This window comes from Protopterus annectens, chromosome 9.part0, assembly GCF_019279795.1.
Source record: "Protopterus annectens isolate FY-2018-M chromosome 9.part0, PAN1.0, whole genome shotgun sequence".
Taxonomy (NCBI): Eukaryota; Metazoa; Chordata; order Ceratodontiformes; family Protopteridae; genus Protopterus; species Protopterus annectens.
Genome location: NC_056743.1, coordinates 751,886,697 through 751,902,218, shown reverse-complemented (window position 1 = coordinate 751,902,218; position 15,522 = coordinate 751,886,697). Strand labels below are relative to the sequence as shown.

General features: G+C 39.0%; 1 protein-coding gene across 2 annotated transcripts in view; it reads left to right on the top strand.

Moving 5' to 3' along the window:
• The window catches only part of LOC122811508 (advillin-like), a 731,661-nt gene that overhangs the window by 603,200 nt on the left and 112,939 nt on the right, over window positions 1–15,522 (top strand). For both annotated transcript variants that reach the window (XM_044083391.1, XM_044083390.1), the window contains exons 12-13: window positions 2,750–2,887; window positions 3,582–3,740. In XM_044083391.1, the coding sequence (XP_043939326.1) occupies window positions 2,750–2,887; window positions 3,582–3,740 (297 nt within the window). The remainder of the gene's footprint in view (window positions 1–2,749; window positions 2,888–3,581; window positions 3,741–15,522) is intronic.

Here is a 15,522-nt window from a genome sequence, read left to right as displayed (position 1 = left end):
TTCCTTCCACCTTCAGGATGAGCACAGCCATCTTTCATGCCTATGCCATCAAAGACCCAAGTGTCTAATAGAACCTGCATCACCTGGGCTGTAGTCAGTGTTTTTTCCTTCTGCAGCACTATTGCTAGCTTGATCCTTCTAACTCTTGTCTCATTTTTGTAGAAGTCTACCCTGTGTTTGGCACAAAAATTTAAAAAGAGTTCTTAGAATTTCTACTGCTTATATAATAAAATGGCAATCTTTTGGGGCAGGTATTTACCAGTAAAAAACACATTAACTTCACTGTTAAAGCAGGAGAATCCTCATGTATTACTTTTAAAAATTTAGCCTAAGCTACTTACACCAGTACCATTGGTGACCCAGAAGTGTGGGCAGCCTAATTTCTAGGCAGCATGACAGAAAAGAGGCCTTAGTCTTTGGACACATTCCTTTGATTTTTATCCACCACAAATACTTTTTCTGGTTTCAGAAGACTACTTAGGTTCATAGGTTCATAGATTAGTACTAAGCTAACTGCCCTTGTGAGCCATTTTAAGCCTAGCCAATTATCCCTTGTGAGACTCAAACCCTGTACCTTGTGTTTGTAAGGCAAACACCTTAACCATTAGGCCACCCTCCCAACCTTTTTTGTGAATACCTTCTCAGTTATGCTTCAGTCTTTTTAGCTGGACTGCATTGTTCCTGCCAGTATAGACTGAAATACATGAACCCTTATATACAAGAACATCACAAGGAGATTAAACAAAGAATCCCAGAACAGGGGACAGTTCATTTCAGAAGCCCTAAATAACTCCTTTATTCTAGTTATTAACAAAATGATCAAAGTAAGAATGACAGTCCATCACATACATGTAAGAGCAATCCTTTGTTGTTGTTGTTGCTGTGGTCCCTTGTAAGTTTGTTTTAGTGCACAAAAATATGTGTGGATGTGCTCTCCAAAAACACAGACAAGGTACAGGGTAGTATGTGTGTGTGGGTATGTATGTGTGTGTGTGTGTGTGTGTGTGTGTGTGTGTGTGTGTGTGTGTGTGTGTGTGTGTGTGTGTGTGTGTGTGTGTGTGTGTGTGTGTGTGTGTGTGTGTGTGTGTGTGTGTGTGTGTGTGTGTGTGTGTGTGTGTGTGTGTGTGTGTGTCTGCCTGTCTGGCCAATTGTCTCTGCAGTCAGAATAAATAAAAAAAAAAACTAGATAATGTCAGAATATCAAAATAAAATGGCAGTGTACTTAGGTCTGTCTCTTTCTCTGACAGTCATTTCATTAGATAAGACTTGTCAATTATTGCTATTCTGATGGCTCATTGCAAAAAACTAGTTTACTTATGATGCCGTTGCTTTCCAGTACACTGGCAGTGGAAGGTAACCCTATCCACTTCTCTCCCAACTAATAGTTGTGCAACATTATAATTGCAATAACTTTCTTTAATGCTGCAAACACATAAAACAATATTCCCTTGCCTTGTATTGTTAGAATAAATTAGCCATTTCAGAGTGCAAACAGTATTGTGTTAAGCTGTGTAGCTTTAATGAAACAAGTCAAGCGACAGCACAGTACTGTATGTTGCAAATGAGAATCTTCTTTTGGCAGTTCCTGCTATGGGTTGCCACAGCAGATCATCTGTTTCCATTTCTACCTGTCCTCTGCATCTCACTCTGTCACATCAACCACCTGCATGCCCTCTCTCACCACATCCATAAACTTTATCTTAGGCTGTCCTCTTTTCCTCTTACCTAGCAGCTCCATCCTTAGCATCCTTCTGTCAATATACCCAGCACCCATCCTCAGCACATGTCCAAACCAAAGCAATCTTGCCTCTCTGGCGTTGTCGCCAAACTGTCCAGCCTGAGCTGACCTTCTATATACTGATTCCTAATCCTGTCCATCCTTGTCACACCCAATGCAAATTTTAACATCTTTAACTCTGCCACCTCCAGTTCTGACTCATGTCTTTTCATCAGTGCCACCGTTTCTAAACCATATAACAATAGATGGTCTCACTACCCTCTTGTTAGACCTTCACTTTCACTCTTTCTGGTACCCGTCTGTCACAAATCACTCCTGACACTCTTCTCCACCCTGCCTGTACTCTCTTCTTTACCTCTCTTCCACATTCACCATTACTCGGAATTATTTATCCCAAATATTTAAACTCATCCACCTTCACCAACTTTACTCCCTTGCATCCTCACCATTCCTCTATCCTCCCTCTCATTCACACACATATATTCTGTCTTAGTCCTGCTAACCTTCACTCCTTTCCTCTCTAGAGCATATCTCCACCTGTCCAGGGTCTCCTCAACCTGTTCCCTACCCACACTACAGATCACAATGTCATCTGCAAACATCATAGTCCACGGGGACTCCTGTCTGATCTTAACTGCATAAAGTATAAATGCAGAAAAAAAATGAATGGATAGAAAATACTTAGGATAAACTATTTAGTGTAAGAAATTAATCATTTATTCTACCATGTTGTTGCTGGTAGAGAGAAACAACATTTACGGGACATGCTCCTTACTTATTTTGTGTTCTGTTTTTCATATGGTAAAATGACATTGTCAAATTCGACATAACTTCATTTGTTTAGACTAGCCACTCAGCAGGGTGAACATTGGCTCTAGTTGATTGTCACTGTTAAAGTGACACCCTGATCCCATGTGTAAAAATGGGAAAAGGGGGTTTTGGATGGATGTGCAAAATAGCATGGCTGGTAGAAACCTGAATGAATAAAATTAACTCTTCTTTTCAATATAGGTATGGAGGATTGAGAATTTGGAACTAAAAGAAGTAGAACCCCGATACCATGGACAGTTCTATGGAGGAGACTGTTACCTGGTGTTGTACACCTATGCAAAGGCAGGCAAGCCTCAGTACATTCTCTACATCTGGCAAGTAAGTTAACCTTACTTTATGCTTATTTTTTCTTGTCCAATAAAATTAGCAGACTTTTGCAATAGCTTAATGTTGAAACAAAATGCCATTTATGGTTTTGCAATATTTTCCTTACCCCAGAAGTTTATATGCAGTACAGTTTAGAATGTATGTAAATGTAATGAAATATTACATTCACCTAACGTTGTGTTTTCTGACTTCTCTATTTTAAACAATAAGTTATATAACTTACTAAACTGCAAATGTTCGTGCACCTAGTTTATTTTATTATGTGTACCTAGTTTTATTTATTTATGTGTAACTAGCTTTACTTATTTATGTGCACCTAGTTTTATTTATTTATGTGTACCTAGTTGTATTTATTTATGTGTACCTAGTTGTATTTATTTATGTGTACCTAGCTTTACTTATTTATGTGTACCTAGTTGTATTTATTTATGTGTACCTAGCTTTACTTATTTATGTGTACCTAGTTTTATTTATTTATGTGTACCTAGTTTTATTTATTTATGTGTACCTAGCTTTACTTATTTATGTGTACCTAGTTTTATTTATTTATGTGTACCTAGCTTTACTTATTTATGTGTACCTAGTTTTATTTATTTATGTGTACCTAATTTTATTTATTTATGTGTACCTAGTTGTATTTATTTATGTGTACCTAGCTTTACTTATTTATTCTTCTGTGGACTAGGGTCGCCATGCTTCTCAGGATGAAGTCGCTGCTTCGGCGTACCAAGCCGTGGAGTTAGATAAGAAGTACGGGGATCAACCAGTCCAAGTCCGTGTGACAATGGGAAAAGAACCACCACATTTTCAGGCAATCTTTAAGGGGAAACTTATCATTTATGAGGTAGGAAATAATACTGCTTTTCTTACTGTCTTAAACATATAATACAGACACGTGTGATACTGCTTTTTGTTCTTTGTGGAAGTCCATATTCTTTGTAGCAAGTGCCCATGTTCTGAAAAAGTGCCATTCATTCATTCATTCAATGGTAGTTATAATCAGTCATTAATTTATTTGATGATAGTTACCACCATTCATTCATTTATTCGATGATAGTTACCACCATTCATTCATTTATTCGATGATAGTTACCACCATTCATTCATTTATTCGATGATAGTTACCACCATTCATTCATTTATTCGATGATAGTTACCACCATTCATTCATTTTTTTTTAGATAGTTACCACCATTCATTCATTTATTCGATGATAGTTACCACCATTCATTCATTCATTCAATGATCATTATCACAATTCATTCATGTATTTAATGATAGTTCATAGGTTCATAGGTAGGTACTAGGCTATTGGCCCTAGGGCCTATGTAAGCCTAACCAAAAAGGTACCCTGGCTGTCGCCACCCAAGAAAATTATTTTTCTGTGCCCCTGTCGTGCAGAGCCAAAGAAGTGATCCCCGGGGTGAATTTCCTATTTCCCATCCAATTATCAAGATTTTTCTTGAAATGTGCTAATGAAGAGCTTTGTTTGATATAGATAGGGAGTTTGTTCCAGAGTATGGGAAGTGTCTGGGGCAGGAATGTATCCCTCCAGCATGTTCTGTTTATTGTGGTGACAAGGTTTAGGTCCCTAGAGCATGTAGCTCAGAGGGATTGGGATTTCTTTAAGTGGAGCATGTCCAAAAGCTCTGGGTTTGACATAGCTTTGTATGTTAGGCAGAGATCGCCTCTGAGTAAGTGATATGCGATGGAGTAAAGCTGAAGTTTTTTGAGACGGTCTGCGTAGGGCATCTGTTTGAGGCTGGTAATCCTCTTTGTGAGGTATTTCTGTGGCCTTTCCAGTTGTTGTAGATGTCTTGTGAGGTACATACCAAAAGGGGCATTGTACTCTATAATGGGTCTAATGAGTGATGAGTAGAGGGGAACAATTACCTCTTTTTTTCCTGGATGAGAAACCTTTTGTGATGAGGTGTGCCACGTAGAAAGATATCCTGACTACTGTGGTGATATGATTATCAAAGGAGAGACTACTGTCCACCTGTGTCCCAAGGTCTCTTATCACACTTTCAGTGTGAAGTAGACTACCGCCTATGTGGTAGTTCATGGGTACAGAGTTTTTACCAAAAGGGATGACAATATACTTTTTGGCATTGAGCCATGGCTTTGACACCAGGCATTTATCTCAGTGAGGCCCTTTTGTAGGATGTCCACATCGTTAGGAGTTTCAATTATGGCTCCTAGTTTGCAGCCATCTGCTAACTTCATTAGCCAAAGACCTTCTGTGTTAGCCTGTACTTCACAGCAGTAGATATCAAAACAGGAGAGGACCCAGGACTGAAAACTGTGGTACTCCACTTGTCACTGGTCTGAAGTCGGATTTAGAGTCTGCTACTTTCACAGTGTGGGTTCTGTCAGTGAGCCAGTTGGCAACCCATCTTCTGACATAGGGATTTATACCTAGTTTAGTGAGTTTATCTATAATCCCAGAGTGGGGGATGGTGTCAAAAGCCTTGGCAAGATCTAGATAGGCTGTGTGAACCACCTTATCCTCATCTACGGCTTTGGTGACTGCTTCAAAGAAGTCTATCAGGTTTAAGAGACATGATCTGCCTTTTACAAACCCAAACTGGGTGGGGTCCAGAGTCTGGAGATTACCAATGTCTTTATTTAGAAGTTCCATGAAGATACATTCCATGGCCTTGCAGACCAGGCTTGTCAGGCTAATGGGGTGGTAGTTACCAGCATTCATTCATTTATTCAGTGATAATTACCAGCATTCATTCATTTATTTGATGGTAGTTAACCAGCATTCATTCATTTATTTGATGGTAGTTACCAGCATTCATTCCTTTATTTGATGATAGTTACCACCATTCATTCATTCATTCATTCATTCATTCATTCATTCATTCAGTGATCGTTACCAGCATTCATTCATGTATTTGATGATAGTTACCAGCATTCATTCATTTATTCAGTGATAGTTACCACCATTCATTCATTCATTCATTCATTCATTCATTCATTCATTCATTCATTCAGTGATCGTTACCAGCATTCATTCATGTATTTGATGATAGTTACCAGCATTCATTCATTTATTCAGTGATAGTTACCACCATTCATTCATTTATTCGATGATAGTTACCAGCATTCATTAATTCATTCAATGACCATTATCACCATTCATTTACGTATTCAGTGATAGTTAACCACCATTCATTCATTTATTTGATGATAGTTACCAGCATTCATTCATTTATTCAATGATAGTTACCAGCATTCATTCATTTATTTCATAGTTTAGTACTAGGCTATCTGCCCTGGGGCATTTATAAGCCTAGCCCTAGTGATGTGGCTTTCGCCACTCCATGTAGTGGTACTAGAGTGTACAGAATATATTTAGAATACTGTGCCTTTGTCTAGTAGTGACACATTGAAGCCCCCTTACTTATTAAAATTAGTTTACTGTGCCTCTGTCTAGTAGTGACACAGGGATGACCCCCGGGGTAAACCTACGATCTCCCATCCACTCATCAAGATTTCTCTTGAAGAGAGTCAATGAGGGGCTCTGCCTAACATGAACTGGGATTCTGTTCCAGAGTATGGGAAGCCTCTGAGTTATGAATCTGTCCCTCCAGCATGTCCTATTCATATTTGTGTTGAGGTTTAAATCTTTAGCTCTCGTGGTTCTAATGGATTTGGATTTTTTGAGGTGGAGCATGTCCATCAATTCCTGGTTGGACATGGCCTTGTACGTCAGGCACCTCTGAGCAGGCAGAATGCTACTGAATAGAGCTGGAGTTTCTTTAGCCTGGCAGCATATGACATATGTTGGAGACCCTTGATCCTCTTGGTGAGGTACTTCTGGGGTCTCTCCAGCTGTTGTAAGTGCCGGGTGAGGTACATACCAAATGGGGCATTGTACTCAATCATGGGCCTGATAAGGGAGGAGTATAGGGGTACATTGACCTCCTTTGATCTGGATGTTAACCCCTTCATGATAAGGTGGGCAAGGTAGAAAGTCTTTCTAACCACTTTGGCAACGTGGGTGTCAAATGAGAGGTCACTATCGACTTGGGTCCCCAGGTCTCTGATTACTTTTTCCATACTCAGTGGGTTACTGTCTATGTGATAATTTGTGGGTACTTTGTTTTTCCCAAAGGGGATGACTATACATTTCTTGGCATCCAGTTTAAGGGCATGATTCCGGCACCAGTTGTTTGTTTCGGTGAGGCCTTTCTGTAGGATGTATGTGTCAGCTGGTGTATCGACTATGGCGCCTAGCTTGCAGTCATCTGCGAACTTTGTCAGCCACAACCCTCCCATGTTTGCTTTCACATCTGAGAAGTAAATGCCGAACAAGAGGGGTCCCAGGACAGAGCCCTGTGGGACACCACTTGTGACTGGATTTGAGTCTGACATGGCTCCCGCAATTTTGACTTTATGGGTTCTGTTCTTTAGCCAGTTTGTAACCCATCTTGTGACATATGGATTTACATTTAAGCTGTTGAGCTTGTCTATGATGCCTGAGTGGGGTATTATGTCGAAGGCTTTAGCCAAGTCCAGGTAGGCTGTATGGACTGCCTTGCCCTCATCAATGGCTCTAGTGACTGTTTTGAAAAAGTCAACCAGGTTCAAAAGGCAGGATCTGCCCTTTACAAAGCCGAACTGGGTGGGATCAAGTGTCTGTAGGTCCCCAATGTCGCTGTTTATGAGTTCCATAATGATTCTTTCTATAGCTTTGCAGACCAGGCTAGTTAAGCTTATGGGGCGGTAGTTCCCAGGGTCTGTAGCGGAGCCTCCTTTGTGGAGTGGGACCACTGTTGCTGTACGCCAGTGTTCAGGTGCATATCCTGTAGTAAGGCTAAGGTTAAATAGCATTTTTATATGCGGGTTTAGCTCCTCTTGGAGTTCATGTATCATGCAACCGGGGATACCATCAGGTCCCATTGATGCTGTGTTTTTTGCTTTGCTGAGGGCAGCTCTCACCTGGACATCTGAGATGACAGGGAGGTTACATTCAGCTGGGATAAGTATTTCTTCTTTTGGGGGTGAGGGAGGGGAGAAATTTGCACTGAACCTGTCTGCCAGAATGTTGGCAATATCTGTGGGTTCGGTGAATTTTTTGTCATTATGTACTAACTCTGAGCATATCTGAGGGTTTCTGCCCAGGTTTCTAACATAACTGAAGAATGCCTTGTGGTTATCTTTAGTGTCCTTGGCGATTTTTCTCTCAAAGTTGGCCTTGGATGTTTTTATGAGAGAACGTAGCTTTCTACTAGTGCTGATCAGAGATGTCTTCCCTTTATGGGATTTTGCTCTGTCTTGCAGTAGCTTCCTTCTTTTGTTATACAATTTGTTTATGGCTGGGGTCCACCAGACAGGACACTTTCCCTTGGTGGAGAGGTTCTTGGTTTTATTTGGGATTGCACAATCCATGCATTCTTGGAGATGTCCGTAGAAAGCATCTGTGAAGGATTCAGCATTGTGGGATGTGGTTTCCATTGGCCCAGTGGGCTTAAATTATACCATCTCAGTCTTAAGAAGTGTAAAGTCGGCTTTTGAGAAGTTTTTCACTGTAGTCTTTTGTGCTGGGGATGGAGGTGGAATATGTATATCCAGGGTGATTAGTTTGTGGTCAGATCTCACTAGTGAGAGGAATACTTCCAGTTTGGAGCATTTTGTCCCCATGTTTGTGATGATCAGGTCTAGTATATTATCTCCTCTTGTGGGAGAGGTGACTAGCTGTTCCATTGCATTTGAGTTTATGAATTCCAGGAACCTTTGGGCTAGGGTGTTAGGGCTAGAATAGTGCACCCAGTCTATGTTAGGGTAATTGAAGTCTCCCAATATGATGGTATTTGGTGAGACATTCATATCTTCCAATGTCTTCAGGAAGGCTGAATGGGGTTCTTGAGATTGGGAGGGTGGTCTGTAACATGCAACCAGTTGTATAGCAGTTTTGCCTATGGTTAGTTGCACCTGGATGGTCTCCGATGCTTCATGAGTTGCCACTAACCTGGAGGTGTGGGTATCCTTGATGAATATGGACACTCCCCCTCCCTTTGTGGTTCAGCCCGGGTTTTGGGGCCGAAAAGCATGATACGAGGTATAGCCTGGTAGCGCTGGGGTGCTCTCAGGAGCCTTGAACCAGGTTTCAGTTACTGCACAGACATCGATGTTCTCCATACTGAGGAGTGCTTCGAGGGCCTGCATCTTGAGATTTAGACTTCTGGCGTTGAGCAGCATTACCCTTAATTTTTTCCATTTTTGTTTTCTAAGGAGGTGGGTTCGTCTTTTGAGCCTTGCCTAAAAAAGGCACTATGGGGGTGGCAAGAGCCTTAGCCAGTATCCGGAAGCCCAGTGGTGACAGGTGCAAGCCGTCCCTTGCGAAGCAGAGTGGCTTGTCCAGCATGTCATCCCAAGCAGACAGATATTGGATCCCCCTAGAATGACACCAGTAATTGAGCCAATTATTAAAGCTGATCATCTTGTCTTTGTATTGTGGCATCATTCTTGGTGAGGGCAAGATGCTGCTCAGGGTCAGGGTCATACCAGCCTGGGCTACATAATCAGAGAGCTCCTCTATGTCTCTTTTCATGTAGTCCAGGGAGGTACGTCTCAGGTCATTGACGCTGGCATGGACAATGACGGAGTCATATTTGTACGTGCTTTTGAGTGACCTGAGTGCGTGTGTTATATGGCGGATCCTAGCCCCCGATAGGCAGCTTACCGTTACCCTCTCCTTGTTCAGCCTGGTAAGTGGAATGTCAGTGTGTCTGACTACAGAGTCACCTATCACTAGTGTATCAGGCATAGTGTTTGGCCTTAAGGGCTGTGATTGATTGACACACCGATTTATTGAAGTATGTGTTGCATGTGTTATGTTTTGAGGTGGTGGATTTTTGGGTGTCTGCTTTGGGAGCCTCTGTTGTTTTGGTAAGTTTTTTATTAGAGCCTCCGAGTATGTCTTTGTGTTATTATGTGTTTGATTTGCAGTAGGGGTAGGTCTATGTGTGACTAGGTTTGTTGTGTGTGTGGTTACCTTCTCCTCCTGTCTGGTCTTGCCAGCCCTGAGTTGAGAGAGTTCAGCGTCCAGTCTGGCTATATAGTTGCATCTCTCACATGTATTTGTGTTTGTTGGGAGGAGGAGAGGGTTGTCTGTGTACATGAGACAATTATAGCATTGTCTCAAGATTCCCAGATTAACCAGCTGAACAGGAGAAGATGCTAGCAATCTACCACTCGACATGCTAGAATATTATAAGAGAGTGCTGTGCCTTTAAGGGAAGTGGTTGGGGTGGTAGGTGGATGTAGTGCTACTTAAGTTTGAGAGTGCTTACTTAGAAGAGAAGCTTTGAGAACAAGTGCTAGGCTTATAATATAACAAGTAGACTGGTTATTCTAAGAGTAGAGCATTCTAAGGGAAAATTTGAAGAGCAGACTTTGCGGAGACAGAAAAAGTTTAACCGCTATGCGCACAATCGCACAAATGCGGATTTTAAACAGGGAACTTCAAATAGTTACCACCATTCATTCATTCAATGATCGTTATCACCATTCATTCACGTATTCGATGATAGTTACCAGCATTCATTCATTTATTCAGTGATAATTACCAGCATATATTCATTTATTCAGTGATATTTACCACCATTCATTCATTTATTCACTGATAATTACCAGCATTCATTCATTTATTCAATGATAGTTACCACCATTCATTTGCTTATTCAATGATAGTTACCACCATTCATTCATTTATTTGATGACAGTTACCAGCATTCATTCATTTATTCAGTGATAATTACCAGCATTCATTCATTTACTCAATGATAGTTACCACCATTCATTAATTTATTCAATGATAGTTACCACCATTCATTCATTTATTCAATGATAGTTACTACCATTCATTCCTTTATTTCATGATAGTTACCATCATTCATTTATTTATTTGATGATAGTTACCACCATTCATGTGTTTATTTGATGATAGTTACCAGCATTCATTCCTTTATTCTATGATAGTTACCAGCATTCATTTATTTGATGATAGTTACCAGCATTCATTTATTTATTCAATGATAGTTACCAGCATTTATTCCTTTATTCGATGATAGTTATCAGCATTAATTCCTTTATTCGATGATAGTTACCAGCATTCATTCATTTATTTGATGATAGTTACCAGCATTCATTCATTTATTTGATGATAGTTACCAGCGTTCATTTATTTATTCGATGAGCTACCAGCATTTATTCATTTATTTGATGATAGTTACCACCATTCATTCATTTATTTGATGATAGTTACCAGCATTCATTTATCTGATGATAGTTACCAGCATTCATTCATTTATTTGATGATAGTTATTCGATGATAGTTACCAGCATTCATTCATTCATTTATTTGATGATAGTTACCAGCATTCATTCATTTATTCAATGACAGTTACTAGCATTCATTCATTTATTCAGTGATAATTACCAGCATTCATTCATTTATTCAGTGATAATTACCAGCGTTCATTCATTTATTTAATGATAGTTACCACCATTCATTAATTTATTCAATGATAGTTACCAGCATTCATTCCTTTATTTCATGATAGTTACCACCATTCATGTGTTTATTTGATGATAGTTACCAGCATTCATTCCTTTATTTCATGATAAGTTACCAGCATTCATTCATTCCATGATCGTTACCAGCATTTATTCATTTATTCAATGATAGTTACCAACATTCATTCAATTATTTCATGATAGTTACCACCATTCATTCATTCATTCATTCATTCATTCATTCATTCATTCATTCATTCATTCATTCCATGATCGTTACCAGCATTCATTCATTTATTTGATGGGAGTGGGAGGTTGGTGTAATGGTTAAGGTTCTTAAATTAGAAACACAAGGTGCAGGGTTTGATTCTCACATGGGGTAATTGGCTAGGCTTAAAATGGCCCCCCGAGGACAGTTAGCCTAGTATGAATCTATGAATCTATGATAGTCACCACCATTTATTCATTTATTTCAAGATGTAAAGAGAAGTGTACTCTTCTTTTAAGTAAGCATTTTCTTTTTTTCCAACATGTCATAACAGGGAAAAGAGAAAACATTTAAAAAAAACAATAGTCTTACTAGGGCTCACCAGAGATTCTGTAGGTATTTTTAATGCATTGTTGCTTGCTAGCTGTGACTGTGTTAAAATCATTATGTTAAATACTAAAAAAAATGTAGCTCAATTGAGAGAAAACTATGCAATCTCTGAAAATAAGGTGTCTATAATATGGCAAAGATACAAACCTTACCACTATAAGTGAAGGCAGTTGATCCTCAGGACATGACCATTGGTTATGCACAAGCTACAGGGCACTATAGTACAATTTCAGGGAACACGGGTGTGCTCAAAAGGTTATTTATTTGTTTGTTTGTTTGCTTGTATTTGTTGACCAGGAAAGTTAGATTGAGCAGAGCCCTATTGCAGCAGATGTTCAAGGAAAAAGGCTCCACACATTTTGCAGAAAAAAGTAAACATAATTGCAAGACAGGTGTATACAGTAAAGTATTTACTTGAATATGAATAAGTGCATACAGTTCTGATAACTCTATATTCCTGCAGGAAGTAAAAGGATTTATATCTTAAAAGGACAAACATTGCGGCATCGGGTGTATCCAGATAAGCTTTGCAAGGAGATACAGACATTTTTAGAGTATAGCTGAAAAGTAGAGTATGATAGAGGAGATAAGTTAGAAAAGAGTGAAATGAGAAACGGGAGAGAGAAAGAAATATGTACGATTGCAAAGAGAGCATGTTATGATGAAAAAGAAAGATGGAAGAAATGCTGGGATATTGGAGAATCAGCCTGGTGCTAAGCATGAGCAGGACCTGGATTTATTCAGATGTAGTCTGAGCAGGATTTAAAGTGTAGTAGTTTGTCAGAGAGATTGATGTGTTCTGGGATGGTATGCCATAGTTTTTGAGACATAGCAGGAGTAGAGCGATCTCCAGCTGAGTTAGACGTAGTTGTTTTAATAAGAACTTGTCAGCAGAGTGGAGGTCCCTTGAATGGGAGTAAAGAAGGAATATGTTTTGTACTGTGGGGCATTTATCTGCGTGGTAAATATTTTTTTATGCAGATACTAACTGTGAAGGATAAGCATCCAGCCATCAACATATGATTGCTCCGCACTCTGAGAACTCTGCTTTCTGGGTGTCTCCTAGGCCTCTGGTGTTCTGGATTATATTCTACAACACCCTTTTAGTAGCCACAGATAGTACTGGACATTCTAAATGCCCTGTGGACAACATTACTTGCTGACATCAGGGAGTCCTGTTCTAAGTGATACAAAAACAAGCTGTGAAACACACAATCTACTGAAGTTAACAACAGATGGTTTTGGTCACATTTCCCATATGTTTAATGGACTTTGTAAACCAACGTGTACGTAGTCCACTATCCCATCTTTTGGTTTAAATTTACCTCTCCTTAACCATTCTTACATTTAATCCTGATCAATATGAGGTTGCTTTCTATACTTGCAACCAGACCTCTCAACTGTACTGAATTCTTCGGTATTTACCGGTTTTGAGGGCAAAATAATGGGGTGTCACAAATTTCCAAGTGGCCCCTTAAATTCCCGATTTTTTTTTAACTTTATTTACAATTGTAACCTATGGCTGGCTCAGAAACTTGAGTGGGGACTTCCAAGTTCACTGCTTTGATGTTTGTGCATGCTCATCTAAAAGCATTACTCTGTTCTCAGGTTTAAAATAAAAAAATCCACTATATGAAAACTGAAAAATATTGTGACAGAATACCCTTGCTCAAATCCTGAAATTCGACTATTTAAAGAGAGTGCCTCATGTTCACAAAACATTGAGAAATGAATATAGTGCATGAAAATGTCTGTAGGTAATGTAATTTGCTGTAGGATGAGCATGCAACACTTGGTAATGTGGCAACAATGCAATTAATGGATAGGGAGCTTTGGATCGAATGTAAGAAAAAAATTAATAGCATTGGCGGTGCCCATAGAAAAAGCAATCTCAAGTGATGCGAACAGCGCTTTTAATTCCACATCGAAAGTATGTTCCATTCCACACAACACAAGTGCCTCCCAAACATTAAAACATATCACTCACTTGACCAGCCATACTTATTACCAAAGTGCATATAACAGGGAGCTGACGGGACCTGAAGACGAATTTCTCCAGCAGTTTAAAAGCGAGGAAGATTCTATTAGCATACATGTCAGTGTTCACTATCTGTCAATGGTACTTTGACTGCTGGGTGTTTGCTTTTCTTTTAGTTCTCGGACTAACCTGCTAACAAACAAATAAGCACACTCAGGTATTGTTTCTGTTGAAAGTAAAGAAAAAATACTATATCACTTTAGGTACCAAAAACATAGACTCTTCTTTGCTAATTATTTTTAAAATCTGAAGCTGAGAATTCTTGTATAGTTTAAGAACAGTCAAAGGAAACAGTGAATGATAGTATTTTGCTTAATATATCTTGTTTTTCTTTGTCATTTTCACTTAACAAAACAAGAAAAAAGTTTTTTCAGTGTTTTCTCTGAAGGTTTGATTAAAATGTGTTCAACTTATGGGTTGTTTGCTTTAAAGACAATCACCATTATTCGCGCACTAATGTTTAGAATATAGGAAGGTGTTTTTTTAACTGACTGCACACGGTTTGTCATAGGTGTGATAACCATGAAATGGCAATGTTTGTTAGGCATAACAATCTAAATATCTGTACCTTAGTGTTTGGTCGATTTTTTTATATAATGTGAAGTGTTTGTGAGGTCGTAAAAGGTGATCTTTTGAACTTGGGAAGTGGCCTCGAAGCAGTAACAACTGCAGAATGTAATGTTAACAAACGTATTTTATTACTTGTTTGCATTTTTGTCTATCCTCAACAGTAGCTACTAACTATAGTGGAAAAACTGAGGCTGCTGGCAGTGGCACCCGTACTCCCAGTTCACACAAGTACGATACCTCTCAATCTCTCAGGGGAAGAACTTTGAACAAAGCCAAAGATAATGGTGGGACAAAGGCCCAAATTTAAATTTTGCTCCATTAAACTCAGATAGTTGCCAAAACAGGTTTTACATTATAATGTACTTTCTGAGGGATATAAAGTCTAAAATTAAAATGTTGCCATTATTTATTATTATTTAGTGACTTTATTTGGTATCCCACAATCCCATTGGGCAGGGTGGGGTTACATGATAATGTATTCAAATTTTATTTTAATCAGCATCCAGATTTTTGGCCAGTTGTACCTGCTTTTCATGGGTCTTTGTCCAGGTTTTTGATGTTTCCCTGATGAGAGGTATGATTGCAACTACATATATATATATATATATATATATATATATATATATATATATATATAGTTGCAGCCTGATTTTTATCTGCTTCTGGTTTGATTTCCATTCCCACTTGACAATGATATGCTTCTGTTAAACTATGCAGGGAAGTCTTCGTAGACATATTCTCCTCACGTTTTAAAACTTTCTTTACATTTAGATCTTGTGAGGTCAGCAGATATGTATGCAATTCTATGACTGCAGATCTATACATGTAATCAATTTCAAAGAGGCCCATACCTCTTTCAGAAGGGGGAATATATAAGTCTTGGAATAC